At 55.4% G+C, this 14,700-nt stretch overlaps 1 protein-coding gene across 1 annotated transcript in view; it reads left to right on the top strand.

The window, feature by feature from the left end:
* The window catches only part of KCNN1 (potassium calcium-activated channel subfamily N member 1), a 56,476-nt gene that overhangs the window by 19,898 nt on the left and 21,878 nt on the right, over positions 1 to 14,700 (top strand). Inside the window, exons 2-4 of the mRNA XM_050769902.1 lie at positions 2,664 to 2,749; positions 9,560 to 10,042; positions 11,012 to 11,107. Coding sequence (XP_050625859.1) covers positions 9,641 to 10,042; positions 11,012 to 11,107 — 498 coding nt within the window. The 5' untranslated portion in view covers positions 2,664 to 2,749; positions 9,560 to 9,640. The remainder of the gene's footprint in view (positions 1 to 2,663; positions 2,750 to 9,559; positions 10,043 to 11,011; positions 11,108 to 14,700) is intronic.

Raw genomic sequence — 14,700 nt, 5'->3', positions numbered from 1 at the left:
CTGACAGGCTTACTTGCAAGCTTCCTGGGTCTCTTCCAGCCAACCATGGGCTGGTGAGAGGCTCTGCCTGGAACGGAGACCCAGACGGCCCCCACCAGAAGCCCCACCTCCATTCCAACCTTGATTCCCATTCACGCTGCCTGCTGCCGACCTTGTCTCTGAGGGGTGGGATTCCAGCAGGTGGCAGGACTGACTCAGGTGGGAGGCAAGGCCGTTGATCACCAGATTGACTGTCCAAGTTCCACTTGATGGGGGCAGTCCCCAATCCCTCAGGGCAGGTAGATGCACAGGAGAACAAGCAGAGGTCTTTTCAGAGGGAGAAGGTGGGTACCAGGGCTTTAGGGCATGGGCAGGGATGCAGGGGATCGGGGGCAGGGATGCAGGGGATTGGAGGCAGTGGTGTGCTGTGGCTGACGCTTTTGTGAATTTCAGGACAGTTACATGTTAGACTTGAATTCAAAAAGCGTCAGGCCGGTCGCGGTGGCTCACGCCTGTAATCCCAGCACTTTGGGAGGCCGAGGCGGGTGGATCGCTTGAGGCTAGGAGTTCGAGACCAGCCTGGCCAACAAGGTAAAACCCTGTCTCTACTAAAATTACAAAAACTAGCCAGGTGTGCTGGTGCACGCCTGTAATCCCAGTTTCGTAGGAAGGCTGAGGCATGAGAATTGCTTGAACCCAGGCGGTGGAGGTTTGGAGGCTGCGATGAGTGGAGATTGCGCCACTGCACTCCAGCCTGGGTGACAGAGCGAGACTCTGTCTCAAAAGAAAAAAAAAAAGCATCTGATGCTGCAGCCTGTGCAAGCAGACCACGGTCAGCCTGTGGGCATGGTATGCTTCTCGTGGCTCAGGGACCTGTGTAGGGGCTGGGTTGAGCTGTCAGGGACCAGGAGCATTGAATGTGGTACAGGGATGTGCCCGATCCTGAGGGAGCTGTGGGTGGCTCCAATGTTGTGCTGTAGAAAGGGCTCCTGGTGGTCCAGGCAGGGGAACAGCAAGTGCAAAGGCCTGGAGATGGGAACCGTGGCGAGGGGGGACTGAGGAGGCTTGACTAGAGGCCGGAGTGCTGGTGAGTCAGCAGAGAGATGCAAGAGGGGTGGTTGGTTCTCAGGCGTGGCTGAAAACCCACCGCTTCGGGGTCCCCATGACCCCTTTCTTGCTTTGCAGTGACTCTCAAAGCTGCTTGTGTCTGGTCAGGTCACTTGTAACAGCCCCCTGTTACGGATCCTATCCGGCCCTGCCTGGTACCTCTGTGGATATGACTGGGACCACCCAGGCCTCTATTTCCTGATTGTCACAGCCCTGGGCATTGCCACCACGGCCAGGCCTTGTGCAGAGCAGTCTGGACAGGCTGGGATGAGGAACAGGCTCTCCGGGAGGGAACAAAGGTCCTGTCTGCAACTTTGAGCCATCACCTGGCCCCTCTGTGACTCACCGCCACCCCCAACCCATGCAGCTATCCCTCATTCATGCATTCCTTCCTTCCTTCATTCATTCTGTCCAACCGTTTTCTGAGCTCCGCAGAGGAAACATAGAAGACCAGCCTCCCTCAGGAATAAACACTCAGATGTTCCTGACCTGGGCCAAAGCTCTGGGCTGGGAAGAAAACAGATGGAGGGTGTGGGAGAGAGATAGGGGGGTGGGATCTGCTGGCTCCAGGAAACCCCCAGGCTGGTGGGGGACAGAACTGAACACAGTCACCTCAAGCCTGGTGGGAACAGGGTGAGGCAGAGGCAGAGGCAGTAAGACTGTCTGGAAGAGGAGGAAGGAAGAGCTCCCTACCCACTGATCCCTCAGGCTCCCTGGAGCCGCCATTAACTTTAATGAATGAGTCGGCCAAGTTCAGCCTGGGTGCTGGGGGAAGGAGCACTGTTTTGGGGACCCCCAGCCCTGGTGATCCCAAACTCCCTGGGGCTCCGGCTTCCTGTCATTCCTGGGCATGGTGTTGGGGGTTAGGACTGGGTGGCCTGATCCAGACGGGCATCTTTCCTTCCAGAGAAGGTGGCCTCTAACCGAGTGCCCCAGGATGTACCCAGTCCCACCCCTGGAAGCCCCTACACAGGGCTCCCAGGCACCCCCCGCACTTACAATCACCCTAATCCCTCCAAGGCTCCCCTGTGCAGACCTAGACCCCGGAGGAGGTCGTTTGAGGGGCAGGCATTGAGTCGCTTTGCTAAGTTGTCTTACAGCTGATGCTAACGGGGAGGACGGTCCCAGGCGTGCAAAGGTTGACAGAGCTGCAAAGGTTGACAGAGCGCCTGAAGTTTGGGACCTAATTTTGGGGAGGGGGTATAGTTAGGAGGTCCGGAGGGCTGTTGGGGGTGGCGGTTGGAGATTCACCAAGGTCCTCTCCGTCGCACGGGGCAAGAGGGGGAGTTCGAGGTCCAGTCGCACGCTGGGGGATTGCAGGGGGCCACGGGGAATGTGGGATCTTTAAATATGGGCGGGGCTTGCGGGGTCGTCGAAGGCGGTACCAACCCGGGCTCGGCCAATCGGCGGCGGCTCCCGCGTCGCACCGCCCCCTTCTCTCCCGGCCCGGGCGGGCGCTCGCCCCCCGCCGGGCCCGTGGACTGGGCGGCGGGGGATGCGCCTGCTGCCGCCGCCCCCGGCCCCGCCGCCCCCGGGCCCCGCGCCCGCTCGCTGCTGCCCGCCCCGTCCGCAACCCCGGCTCCGGTCCCCGACCGGGGGTCCGCGGCCGCGCGGGACCCTCTCCCCTCCAGCCTTGTCCGCCCGCCCGGGCCGAGCCCAGCAGGTACTGGGTGGGATGGGTGAGGGTGCAGGAGGATCCAGGGTCTGCAGCTCAGTGCGCCCAACGAAGGAGGCACGTCCCGGAGGGGGACGCGGTTTGGGGCAGGGGCCAAGAGGGAGGGTCTCCGTGCGGTCCGGAGCCTAGGGAACAAGGAAAGGTCGGGGGAATGAATGCATGTACATTGCCCGAGTGAGTGAGGATCCACGCACCCTCATCCTGGGAGGGGGAGGTTGCAGGGTTCACTTTGGGGGAGGGCAAAGCTGTGAGTCTCCAAACTCCACAGATAGGGTTGGAGGTCGGGGAGCTCTCAGGGATGGACAGTGACCCACAATGACTTAGGAATGGGAAGGAGGTGACCCACCACTGGCCCCTGGATCCAGGGGTTGGGGCACTCAGGGAGGGGTCAGGGAGCCGGGTCTTCCAGCTCTCCCCGGACAGAAGTCCCGGACCCAGCTCGGGGCACTGCCCCTGCTGTTCTGGAGGGCTGGCCAGCAGATGGGAGTTCCCGAGGCTGGGGTCTGAGCGGAGAGGCTGATGGAGATGCATCAGAATGGAGGGCCCCCGAGGGAGGCAGCCTCCGGGAGGGCAGGCTAATTGCACCCTGCTGGCTGCTGGCAGGCTCCTGGCGGGTGGTGATGGGGGGATCGGGCCGGCAGCCAGCGCCTTGCTGCACTGGCTCCTGGGCGGCCCATGGGACAGGAGGGCAGGCAGTGCCTGTCTGCCCTGCAGAGCTAGGGCCCTAGGAATATTGGGGGAGGGGAGGGGTGGTGGTGATGAGAAGGGGGATCCTCGGAGACCTTCCTCAACCTCAGCAGGGACACCCGGACTCTGGCTGCGCCCGCTGGGGACCCACAACAGGCCCACATGTCCCAGAAGTTTCTGTTGTGTGCTGATCTGGTTGTGGTACCCGGAAACCCCTGGGTGTGCATCTGGGGGCCAGGGGCTGTCTGCCTTGGGGATTGAGGGGCAGGGGGCACCTTCTGTTGGTCCAGTTCTGAAGAACAGAAATCAATGGCACCAAGCTCTTACAGCCTGCAAAGCATTTGCCATGCAAGATCTCACTCTGTTCTGGACAGCAACCCTCGTCGTGGGAGTGGGGGTGCGGCACCATGGGGAACCTTTACAAAGCAGGTGGCCGAGGAGTGGGCAGTAACTTGCTCCCTGGCAGGGGTGCCTGAGGGCCCCTCCTCAGTGGCTGCCTCAACGAACCTGTCATTTGTAAAAATACTCACTGGAGGGCTCTGGAGGCTTGGCTGGGATTCTGTCTCTTCCCATGTCCTGTTGGGTGGGGAACCTAAGGAGCCATCAGCCCTGCTCCCTGCTACCCTCATCCTCTCCTCAAGAGCTCTCTTGGGTCCCCCCACGCCCACCAGATTCCCCCGGAAGTGTGTGTCTCCAGGGGAGGGTGTGGAGGGGAGTCTCTGCTCATCCCCCCTACCCCAGGCTTCAGGGAAGGGAGATCTCATGACCAGACAGAGTAGTAAAAGTAAGGCAATACTTTCCAGCCCAAATACACCCTGTAGGATGTTTTTTTGTTGTTGTTTGTTAGAGATGGGATATTCCTAGTTGTTCAGGCTGGTCTCGAGCTCCTGGGCTCAATCGATCTCCTGCCTCGGCCTCCCGAGTAGCTGGAACTATAGGTGCATACCTGGCTAATAGGGTTGTATTCCTCACTTGGCAAACCCAGGACTGTTACCCAGAAAAACATACCCTTTCATGGACATCTGAACCTTGGCTGAGGGTTCCCAGGGGCTCCTGGGTCTCTGGGAATCCCTGAGGGTCCCAGGGACTCCAGTGTTAGGCCCAGATTGCAGTGGGGGAGGGGATGTGTACCCAGGAATGGGGAAGGCCCAGGCACTCATCAGTTCTGTGCTCCAAGCTCGTGGCTTCTCAAGGGCAGGACCAGGCTGGTTCCCCTCCCAGAAAGCAGACCCTGCCATCTGCCACACCTGGATGGCACTAATTTAGTCCCTGCCTTTCCTGGCTGGATGACCTTGGGCAAAAGGTGCTGAGCTTCTCTGAGCTCTGTCTCCCGTCTGTAAAATGGGAACGGGAATGCCACCTTGCTCACCAGTGGTGATAGGGATTAAATGTGATCATCCTGATCTCAGGCTCAAAACACAGTAAGAGCCCCGTCCACAATAACGTGCTAGATGCTGGGAAAGCCCTCCACCCCTCCACCCCTCCACCCTCTTGGAAGCCACCTGCCATTTCTCTCCTCCTCCCCACCCCCTCCCTGCCCAGGGCACCTTAGGACGCGGCTGCCAGGCAAGGAGGAACATGGCAGACACACGGCTGAATTTGGCCCATGCGTCGGGTGGCTGAGTCACATCCCCAAATTGCATCTTCATTGGTGCATTTCAGAAGGTCGTTTGCAGAGGCCCTCAGAGGCCCATACCCCCTCTGGGTTCTGTCTGCCCAGCCACCCGCCTCTCTTCCCTGTGCCCCCCGTCCCCAGCCGGGGAAGTTTTGCACCCTCAGGGGGATGGTGGAAGGGGTGCCTGGGTTTTCCTGGGCTCCCTGGATGAGGGCACGATCTGGGGTCCCTGTGTGCACCCTAGTGCAAGTTCCCAGCCCCACCTGGCAGCCAGCAGACATTCAGGTGGTAGGCAGGGGTTTGAGCCTCGGAGCGGAAGCCGCACCTAAGTATATGTGAGGTTAGGGAAAGATCAGGGCCAAGGTCACAGTTTGAGGCTTCACAAACTGTCAAATGCTGGGCCCACAGGAGGCCAGGTCTTATAGGCTGTAAAGTGCTGGGCCGGCAGGAGTTCAGGCCTGATAAACTATGAAGTACCAGGCCACATGAGGCTAGGCCTGATAAACTGGGAAGTGCTGGGCCTGCAGGAGGTCAGGCCGTATAAGCTGTGAAGTGCCTGGTTATAGGAAACCACAGCCTGATTGATGTGATGGATGAGGGTGGGAAGGGGCGGGACAAGTTCTGAGACTCATGAGGTCACCTGACCATCAAAGGAATAACTTTTTTTTTTTTTTTTTGAGACAGGGTCTCACTCTGTCACCCAGGCTGGAATGCAGTGGCGTGATCTCGACTCACTGCAACCTCCACTTCCCGGGTTCAAGTGATTCTTGTGCCCCAGCCTCCCAAGTAGCTGGGATTATAGGCGCCCACCACCATGCCCAGCTAATTTTTGTATTTTTAGTAGAGACAGGGCTTCACTATGTTGGCCAGGCTGGTCGCGAACTCCTGACCTCAGGTGATCCACCTGCCTTGGCCTCCCAAAGTGTTGGGATTACAGGCGTGAGCCACTGTGCCCAGCAGTTTTTACCATGTTGGCCAAGCTGGTCTTGAACTCCTGACCTCAAGTGATCCACCTGCCTCAGCCTCCCAAAGTGCTGAGATTACAGGCGTGAACCACCACACCCAGCCACGAAGGAATGATTCTTGCACTCCTGTGTGCTGACACCAGTATCTGGAGACACATGGTGAGGGACAGACACAGTGTAGGGGGTGCGGGACAAAGGTACAGGTGGTCCTGCAATGTGTGCGGTGGCCAAAGTCACCCAGCAGTGTAGCTCCTTTTCTTTTTTTTTCTTTGAGACAGAGTCTCACTCTGTCGCCCAGGCTCCAGGTTGGATTGCAGTGGTGTGATCTCAGCTCACTGCAGCCCCCACCTTCTAGGTTCAGGCGATTCTCCTGCCTTAGCCTCCCGAGTAGCTGGGATTACAGGTGCCCGCCACCACACCTGGCTAATTTTTGTAGTTTTAGTAGAGACAGGGTTTCTCTATGTTGGTCAGGCTGGTCTCAAACTCCTGACCTCCAGTGATCCGCCCACCTTGGCCTCCGAAAGTGCTGGGATTATAGGTGTGAGCCACCGTGCCCGGCCAGTGTGGCTCATCTTGCTGTGTCCTTGAATGACGGTCTCTTAGTCTGTCACCCCCAGTGGGGGTGGGAAGTGTCCTGCCTGTGCACACAGCTGCCCCCCCAACCCTTCTCCCAGGCCTGGCACACAGGGGACCCCCCAGCGCACGCTGTTGTGATCATTTCAGAGGGGATAACACTTGGCCTTCCACCCACCCTTGCCCAGCTTGTTGGGAAAATCTCACAAAGGAGCCGGGTCCAGAATCTTCCTTGCAGGGAGAAGGTGTGTCTTCAGGCAGGTTATTTTATTTTACTTTCATTTTTATTTTATTTTATTTTATTTTATTTTTTGAGATGGCGTTTTGCTCTTGTCACCCAGACTGGAGTGCAATGGCATGATCTCGGCTCACTGCAACCTCCACCTACCGGGTTCAAGTGATTCTCCTGTCTCAGCCTCCTGAGTAGCTGGAATTACAGGCATGGGCCACCACACCTGGCTAATTTTTTGTCTTTTTAGTAGAGACGGGGTTTCACCATGTTGGTCAGGCTGGTCTCGAACCCCTGACCTCAGATGATCTGCCCACCTTGGCCTCCCAACATGCTGTGATTCCAGGCATGAGCCACCGTGCCCGGCCTAGGCAGGTTTTTTCTTTTTTTTTTTTTTTTTCTCTTTTTTCTTTTCTTTTTTTCTTTTTTTTTTGTGTGTGTGACAGAGTCTTGCACTGTCACCCATGCTGGAGTGCAGTGGCACAATCGCTACTCACTGCAAGCTCCGCCTCCTGGGTTCAAGTTATTCTCCTGCCTCAGCCTCATGAGTAGCTGGGACCACAGGTGCCTGCCACCACACCCAGCTAATTTTGTTTTTGTATTTTCAGTAGAGACGGAGTTTCACCGTGTTAGCCAGGATGGTCTCGATCTCCTGACCTCGTGATCCGCCCACCTCGGCCTCCCAAAGTGCTGGGATTGCAGGCGTGAGCCACTGCGCCCGGCCCCCAGGCAGGTTCTTTCACAACATCGTGCCACAGTTTCCCCATCTGTAAAACTGGCCAAATCCCAGGACCCACTTCTTGGCAGTATTAGGATTCAGGAGAACATTTACATAAAGAATGGAGCCTGGGACCAGGCACAATGGTCCATGCCTGTAATCCCAACACTTAGGGAGGCCAAGGAGGGAGGATCAGTGGAGCCCAGGAGTTCAAGACCAGCCGGGGCAATGTAGCAAGACCTGATCTCTACTAGAAATAAAAATAAATCATCTACAGCCATACCACCCTGAACACACCTGATTGCATCTGATGTCGGAAAAATAAATCATTAGCTGGGTTGGGGGGGATGGTGCATACCTGTAGTCCTGGCTACTTGGGAGGCTGAGGTGGGAGGATCCCTTGAGCCCAGGAGTCCGAGGCTGCAGTGAGTTAGGATCGCCTCACTGCACTCCAGCCTGGGCTACAGAGCAGGTAGGGAGTGCATTTGAGGGTCTGAGATACTGGGCTGGGCAGGGCAGGGGAGAATCTAGCAAGTTGGATCCAGAGACTCAGACAGCCTCATCAGTGCTTTGGTGAGCATGACTGTGTCACCATCAATTGAGGTCCCTCCTCTCACACATGATGCCACAGGGCATTGCTCTGTAATCACACAGGATGCTCTTCAAATAGCCTGGCAGGGAAACTGAGGCTGGCCTGAGGTCATAGAACCCAGCCAAGCATGTCTTACATCTTATAAAGCCCTGCAGAATCGCTTCCAGATCTTGGAGTTAAATCCTGCATTGCCACACTGGTCCTGGAATCTGTTTAGAGATTATGGATCCCCGCCTGCCCAGGCAGGAGGGAGCCTCAGAATCGCTGTAGCCAGGGTCCCTAATGTCCCATAGGCCACAATGCAGGAGCCTACAAATGCAGCAGGCACAGTGAGGTGAGGTTAACTCATCCAGGAGTCTGAAGGTTGGAAGAGGATAAGTACAGACGAAAACCACCCTCTAAGCATACCACTGGCCACCCTATCCTCCCAGGCAAGCCCGTTGGTAGATTTCATCTTCCAGCGTTCAGCAAGTGTTTCCTGAGTGTCATCTGTTTGCTAGGCATTGTTCTAGGTACTTGGATACACATAAAGTCAGCAGGCAGGGGTCTGGGAGATAGTGGGGGGCATTCCAGGCAGAGGGCACAGCCTGTGCAAAGGCTCAGAGAAGGATGAACTAACTTGTTGGAATCTGGTGATCGGGAGACCATTGTGGCTGGAGGGATTGGGTCTGGGGAGAGTAAGAAGGATGAGATAGGTGGGAACCAGATACAGAGGGCCCCTTGGCCATAGTGAAGAGTTTGGTGTTTTATTTTATTTGTTTTTGTTTTAGAGATAAGGTCTTGCTATGTTGTCCAGGCTGGATTTAAACTCCCAGCCTCAAGCAGTCCTCCAGTCTCAGCCTCTAAGTAGCTGTGATTACAGGTGTGCACCAGGAGGCCCAGCTCTCGAGTTTCTTTGTTCTGTTTGTTTTTTTTTTTGAGACATAGTCTCACTCTGCCACCCAGGCTGGAGTGCCATGGCATGATCTTGGCTCACTACAGCCTCTGCTTCCTGGGTTCCAGCCATTCTTCTGCCTCAGCCTCCCAAGTAGCTGGGACTACAGGCGTGTACCATTACGCCTGGCTAATTTTTGTACTTTTAGTAGAGACTGGGTCTCGCCATGTTGGCCAGGCTGGTTTCAAACTCCTGACCTCAAGCGGTCCTTCTGCCTTGGCCTCCTAAGTAGCTGCAATTACCAGAGCTGCACCACCATGCCCGGCTCTCTGGAGTTTATTTTTTCAATGAGACGGCACTGGGGAGCCATGGGAGGGCTTTGAGCAGGGGAGGGATTCAGGCTGACTCAGATGTTTCTGGGATGGTAAACCCACATGCCAGCACTCTGGGCCACTCCCAAACTTAGAATGTTCTGGGATGGGTCCTTGCCTTTCTGGTCAGTAAGCTGGACCCTGCTGTGACCACGTCCCTCTGTCCCCTTGCAGGACAGTGCAGGAGCCCAGCCGCTGAGCCATGCCGGGCCCCGGGCGGCCTGCAGCGAGCCCAACCCCTGCACCCAGGTAGTCATGAACAGCCACAGCTACAATGGCAGCGTGGGGCGGCCGCTGGGCAGCGGGCCAGGCGCCCTGGGACGAGACCCTCCGGACCCCGAGGTCGGCCGCCCCCCGCAGCCCCCGCACAGCCCGGGCCTCCAGGTGGTAGTGGCCAAGAGTGAGCCAGCCCGGCCCTCACCCGGCAGCCCCCGGGGACAGCCCCAGGACCAGGACGATGACGAGGATGATGAGGAAGATGAGGCCAGCAGGCAGAGGGGCTCGGGGAAACCCTCAAATGTGGGCCACCGCCTGGGCCACCGGCGGGCACTCTTCGAGAAGCGAAAGCGCCTCAGCGACTATGCCCTCATTTTTGGCATGTTTGGCATCGTCGTCATGGTGACGGAGACCGAGCTGTCCTGGGGGGTGTACACCAAGGTAGGTGCGGTCCTCCCCCAGGCGGTCCAGGGAGGTTCCACCGGGCCCACCTAGCTTTCTTGACATGGGGTTGGGGGTGGCAGGACCCCCCAGGAGGTAGGGAGTGTTAGGGGGCTCCTGGAGGTGAGGGCTCCCTGGCCTTCTGCATACCCACCTCCGGGAAGGTAGCAGGGAGGCTGCACGTGGGGAGGGAAGGTTCCAGCCCATTCCCTGGCCAGGTGGCTTAAGGCGGAGGGGGGCTTCCCCCCAGGACAGGGGGTCCCCAGAGTGGGCCTGCTCTGGAGAGCAACAGAACAGCTTCCTCCCCTTCCGAGAGTGAGTGCGTCCAGGTCACAAGCCTGGCTGTGGGCTCCCTCCTGCCACCTGGAGAGAGATCAGGGTTGTGTCAACCTATAAACTGTGAAGTGCTGAGGCTGGATGAAGTCAGGCCTTGTGAACTGTGACATGCTGTGCCCATGTGAAGCCAGTCCTTATAAACTGTGACGTGCTGTCCCCATGTGAGGCCAGGCCTTATAAACTGTGACATGCTGTGCCCATGTGAAGCCAGGCCTTATAAACTGTGATGTGCTGTCCCCATGTGAGGCCAGGCCTTATAAACTGTGACGTGCTGTGCCCATGTGAAGCCAGGCCTTACAAACTGTGAAGTGCTGTGCCCATGTGAGGCCAGGCCTCATAAACTGTGAAGCACTGGACACATTTTGCTGTCAGCCTGGTCCCTAGGAATAAGGCCAGGAGAGCGCCACTTCCTGAACACAGCACCTGCTGCACGCCCGGCCCTGATAAGCTGTTTCACACACAGTGGCCCCAGGACTGGGGAACTAGCAGAAATTCGGGGTACAGTGGGAGAAGCCACTGGGAAGAGCCCCATTTGGCTGACTCCCATGCCCAGGAGCCAGGGTAGGGGGATGGGAGGGCCGCCGGCCCGCCGCCTCCAGCATCCATCCGGTTGTGTCCTCTCTTTTTACCCAGGAGTCTCTGTACTCATTCGCACTCAAATGCCTCATCAGCCTCTCCACGGCGATCCTGCTAGGTCTCGTTGTCCTCTACCATGCCAGGGAGATCCAGGTCAGTGCTGAATGCTGCCAGGAAGCAGCTCCTCTCTTCAAACCCCCGACACCAGCCCACCTTTAATTTTCATTGATTATTTACAAAGAAGAACAGGCAGTGAGAAGTGAGGGGCTGAGCTGGGACTCTGGGACACACGGGTTGTTTCCAGGCTGGAGTGCAGTGGCGCGATCTTGGCTCACTGCAACCTCCGCCTCCTGGGTTCAAGCGATTCTCCTGCCTCAGCCCCCCGAGTAGCTGAATTACAGGCGCACGGCACCACATCTTGCTAATTTTTGTATTTCTAATAGAGATGGGGTTTCACCATGTTGGCCAGGCTGGTCTCGAACTCCTGATCTCAAGTGATCCACCTGCCTCAGCCTCCCAAAGTGCTGGGATTGCAGGTGTGAGCCACTACTCCTGGCCTATTTGTTTAGTGTTTGAGACAGGGTCTCACTTGTTGCCCAGACTGGAGTGCAGTGATATGGTCATAGCTTTGACCTCCTATGTTCAAGAGATTTTCCTGCCATAGCCTCCCGAGTAGCTGGGACTACAGCTGCCCACCACCACACCTGGCTAATTTTTCTATTGTCTTGTCGGTGACTGGCCATATTGCCCAGGCTGGCCTCAAACTCGTGGGCTCAAGTGATCGGCCCACCTTACCCTCCCAAAGTGCTAGGACTTTACAGTCGTGAGCCACCATGCCTGGCCGCACATGCATGTTGATAACAGCACTGTTCAAAATCGCCAAAAATCACACCTGTGATCCCAGCACTTTGGGAGGCCGAGGTGGGTGGATCACCTGAGGTCAGCAGTTCAAGACCAGCCTGGTCAACATGGTGAAACTCCGTCTCTACAAAAATACAAAAATTAGACAGGCATGATAGTGGGTGCATGTAATCCCAGCTACTCGGGAGGCTGAGGTGGGAGAATCACTTGAAGCTGGGAGGTGGCGGTTGCAGTGAGCTGAGATCGAGCCATTGCACTCCAGCCTGGGCAACAGAGCAAGACTCTGTCTCAAAAAAAAAAAAACCAAAGTAGCCAAAAAGCAGAAACAACGTCCAAGGGACCATCCAGGCATGAATGGATAAATAAAATGTAGTGCATCTATACAATGGACAATTATTCAACCTTTTTTTTTTTTGAGACGAAGTCTCACTCTGTTGCCCAGGCTGGAGTGCAGTGGCTCTTGGCTCACTGCAACCTCCGCCGCCTGAGTTCAAGTGATTGTCCCGCCTCAGTCTCCTGAGTGGCTGGGATTACAGGTGCCTGCCACCATGCCTGGCTAATTTTTGTATTTTTAGTGGAGATGGGGTTTTACCATATTGGCCAGGCTGGTCTCGAACTCCTGACCTCAGGTGATCTGCCCACCTCGGCCTCCCGAAGTGCTGGGATTACAAGCGTGAGCCACCGTGCGCAGCCTATTCAACCTTAACAAAAGAATGAAACACCACAACAACAGAAATGTATTGTCTGAAAGTTCTGGAGTGTGGAAGTCTGAGATCAAGGTGTGAGCAGTGTTGGTTCCTTCTGAGAGCCATGAGACAGAATCCGTTCCAGGCCTCTCTCCTAGCTTTTGGTTGCTGCTGGCAATCTGGGGGATTCTCGGCTTAGGAGATGTGTCACTCCAATCTCTGCCTTGATGATCACATGATGTTCTCCCTTTGAGAGTGTCTGTGTCCAAATTTCCTCTTTTTTAGATAAGAACACCAGTCAGTATTGGATTAGGGCCCACTGTAATTAGATGATTCCACTTTTTTTTTGAGACAGAGTTTCGCTCTGTCACCCACACTGGAATGCAGTGGCTTGATCACGGATCACTGCAGCCTCGGCATCCCGGCCTTACACAGTCCTCCCACCTCAGTCCCCAAGTAGCTGGGATTACAAACACTTGCCATCATGCCCAGCTAAGTTTTAATTTTTTTGCTTTTTTTTTTTTTTTTTTTTTTTTTTTTTGTGGAAAGGGGGTCTTACCATGTCGGCCAGACTGGTCTTGAACTCCTGGGATCAAGCGATCCTCCCGCCTCAGCCTCCCAAAAGTGCTGGGATTTCAGGCGTGAGTCACTATGCCTGGCCTGATTCCAGCTTAACTTCATTTTAACTAGCCGACCTCGTTACAATGACCTCATTTAACGAGACGACTTCTATAAAGACCTTATCTCCATATAAGAGCACATTCCAAGGTACTAGAGGTCAGGATGCCAGCATGTCTTTTTCAGCAGAACACGAATCAGCCCGTAACAATTTCTGATACTGAACATGGATGAACCTTAGAAATATGACGCTCAGTGGAAGAACCCAGGCATAAAAAGCCACAAATCTTATGCTTTCGTTTATGTGAAATTTTCAGAAGATGCAAATCCACAGAGACCGAAAGGAGATTAGTGGTTGCCGGGGAGTGGGAAAGGGAGCAACCGCTAATGGGGACAGGGCTCCCTTTTGGGGTGATGGAAGTGTTCTGAAATTAGATAGAAGTGGTGCTCGCACAACAATGAATGTACTAAATGCCACTGAATTGTGCACTTTAAATGGGAGCATTGTAGGGTTTGTGAATTTCATATATGTATACTTGCGGGGGTTTTCTTTGTTTTGTTTTTTGAGATGGCGTCTTGCTCTGTCACCCAGGCTGGAGTGCAGTGGTGCGATCTCAGCTCAACGCAACCTCTGCCTCCTGGATTCAAGTGATTCTCCTGCCTCAGCCTCCTGAGTAGCTGGGATTACAGGCACCTGCCACCACACCTGGCCAATTTTTGTATTTTTCATAGAGAAGGGGTTTCACCATGTTGGCCAGGCTGGTCTTGAACTCCTGACTACGTGATCCACCCGCCTCGGCCTTCCAAAGTGCTGGGATTACAGGTGTGAGCCACCGCCCAGCCTTTTTTTAAAAAAACAAAACAAAAAAAAACAAAACAAAAAAAACCACACAGGATCTCGTTCTGTTGCCCAGGCTGGAGTACAGTGGTGCAGTCAGAGCTCACTGCAGCTTCCACCTCCTGGGATCAAGCAGTCCTTCTGCCTCAGCCTTCCAAGTAGCTGGGACCACAGGCACAGACCACTATGCCCAGCTAAATGTAAAACCTTATATATATAGATATATAGAGATATATAAAATCATATATCTATAAAGACAGGGTTTTCCTGTGTTGCCCAGGCTGGTCTCAAACTCCTGGGCTAGGGTGATCCTCCTGCCTCAGCCTCCCAAAGTGTTGGGATTATAGGTATGAGCCACGGACCTGGTGTTTTTGTTTTTGTTTTTGTTTTTGTTTTTGTTTTGAGACGGAGTCTCGCTCTGTCGCCCAGGCTGGAGTGCAGTGGCCGGATCTCAGCTCACTACAAGCTCCGCCTCCTGGGTTCACGCCATTCTCCTGCCTCAGCCTCCCAAGTAGCTGGGACTACAGGCGCCCGCCACCTCGCCCGGCTAGTTTTTTGTATTTTTTAGTAGAGACGGGGTTTCACCGTGTTAGCCAGGATGGTCTCGATCTCCTGACCTCGTGATCCACCTGTCTCGGCCTCCCAAAGTGCTGGGATTACAGGCTTGAGCCACCATACCCGGCCTTTGTTTTTGTTTTTAACTGTAATTCAGGCTGGATACATTGGCTCATGCCTGTAATCCC

The sequence above is a fragment of the Macaca thibetana genome, chromosome 19 (assembly GCF_024542745.1).
Source record: "Macaca thibetana thibetana isolate TM-01 chromosome 19, ASM2454274v1, whole genome shotgun sequence".
Classification (NCBI taxonomy): Eukaryota; Metazoa; Chordata; class Mammalia; order Primates; family Cercopithecidae; genus Macaca; species Macaca thibetana.
Note: the sequence above shows the minus strand (reverse complement) of the source record. Positions and strands in the feature narration are given on the sequence as shown.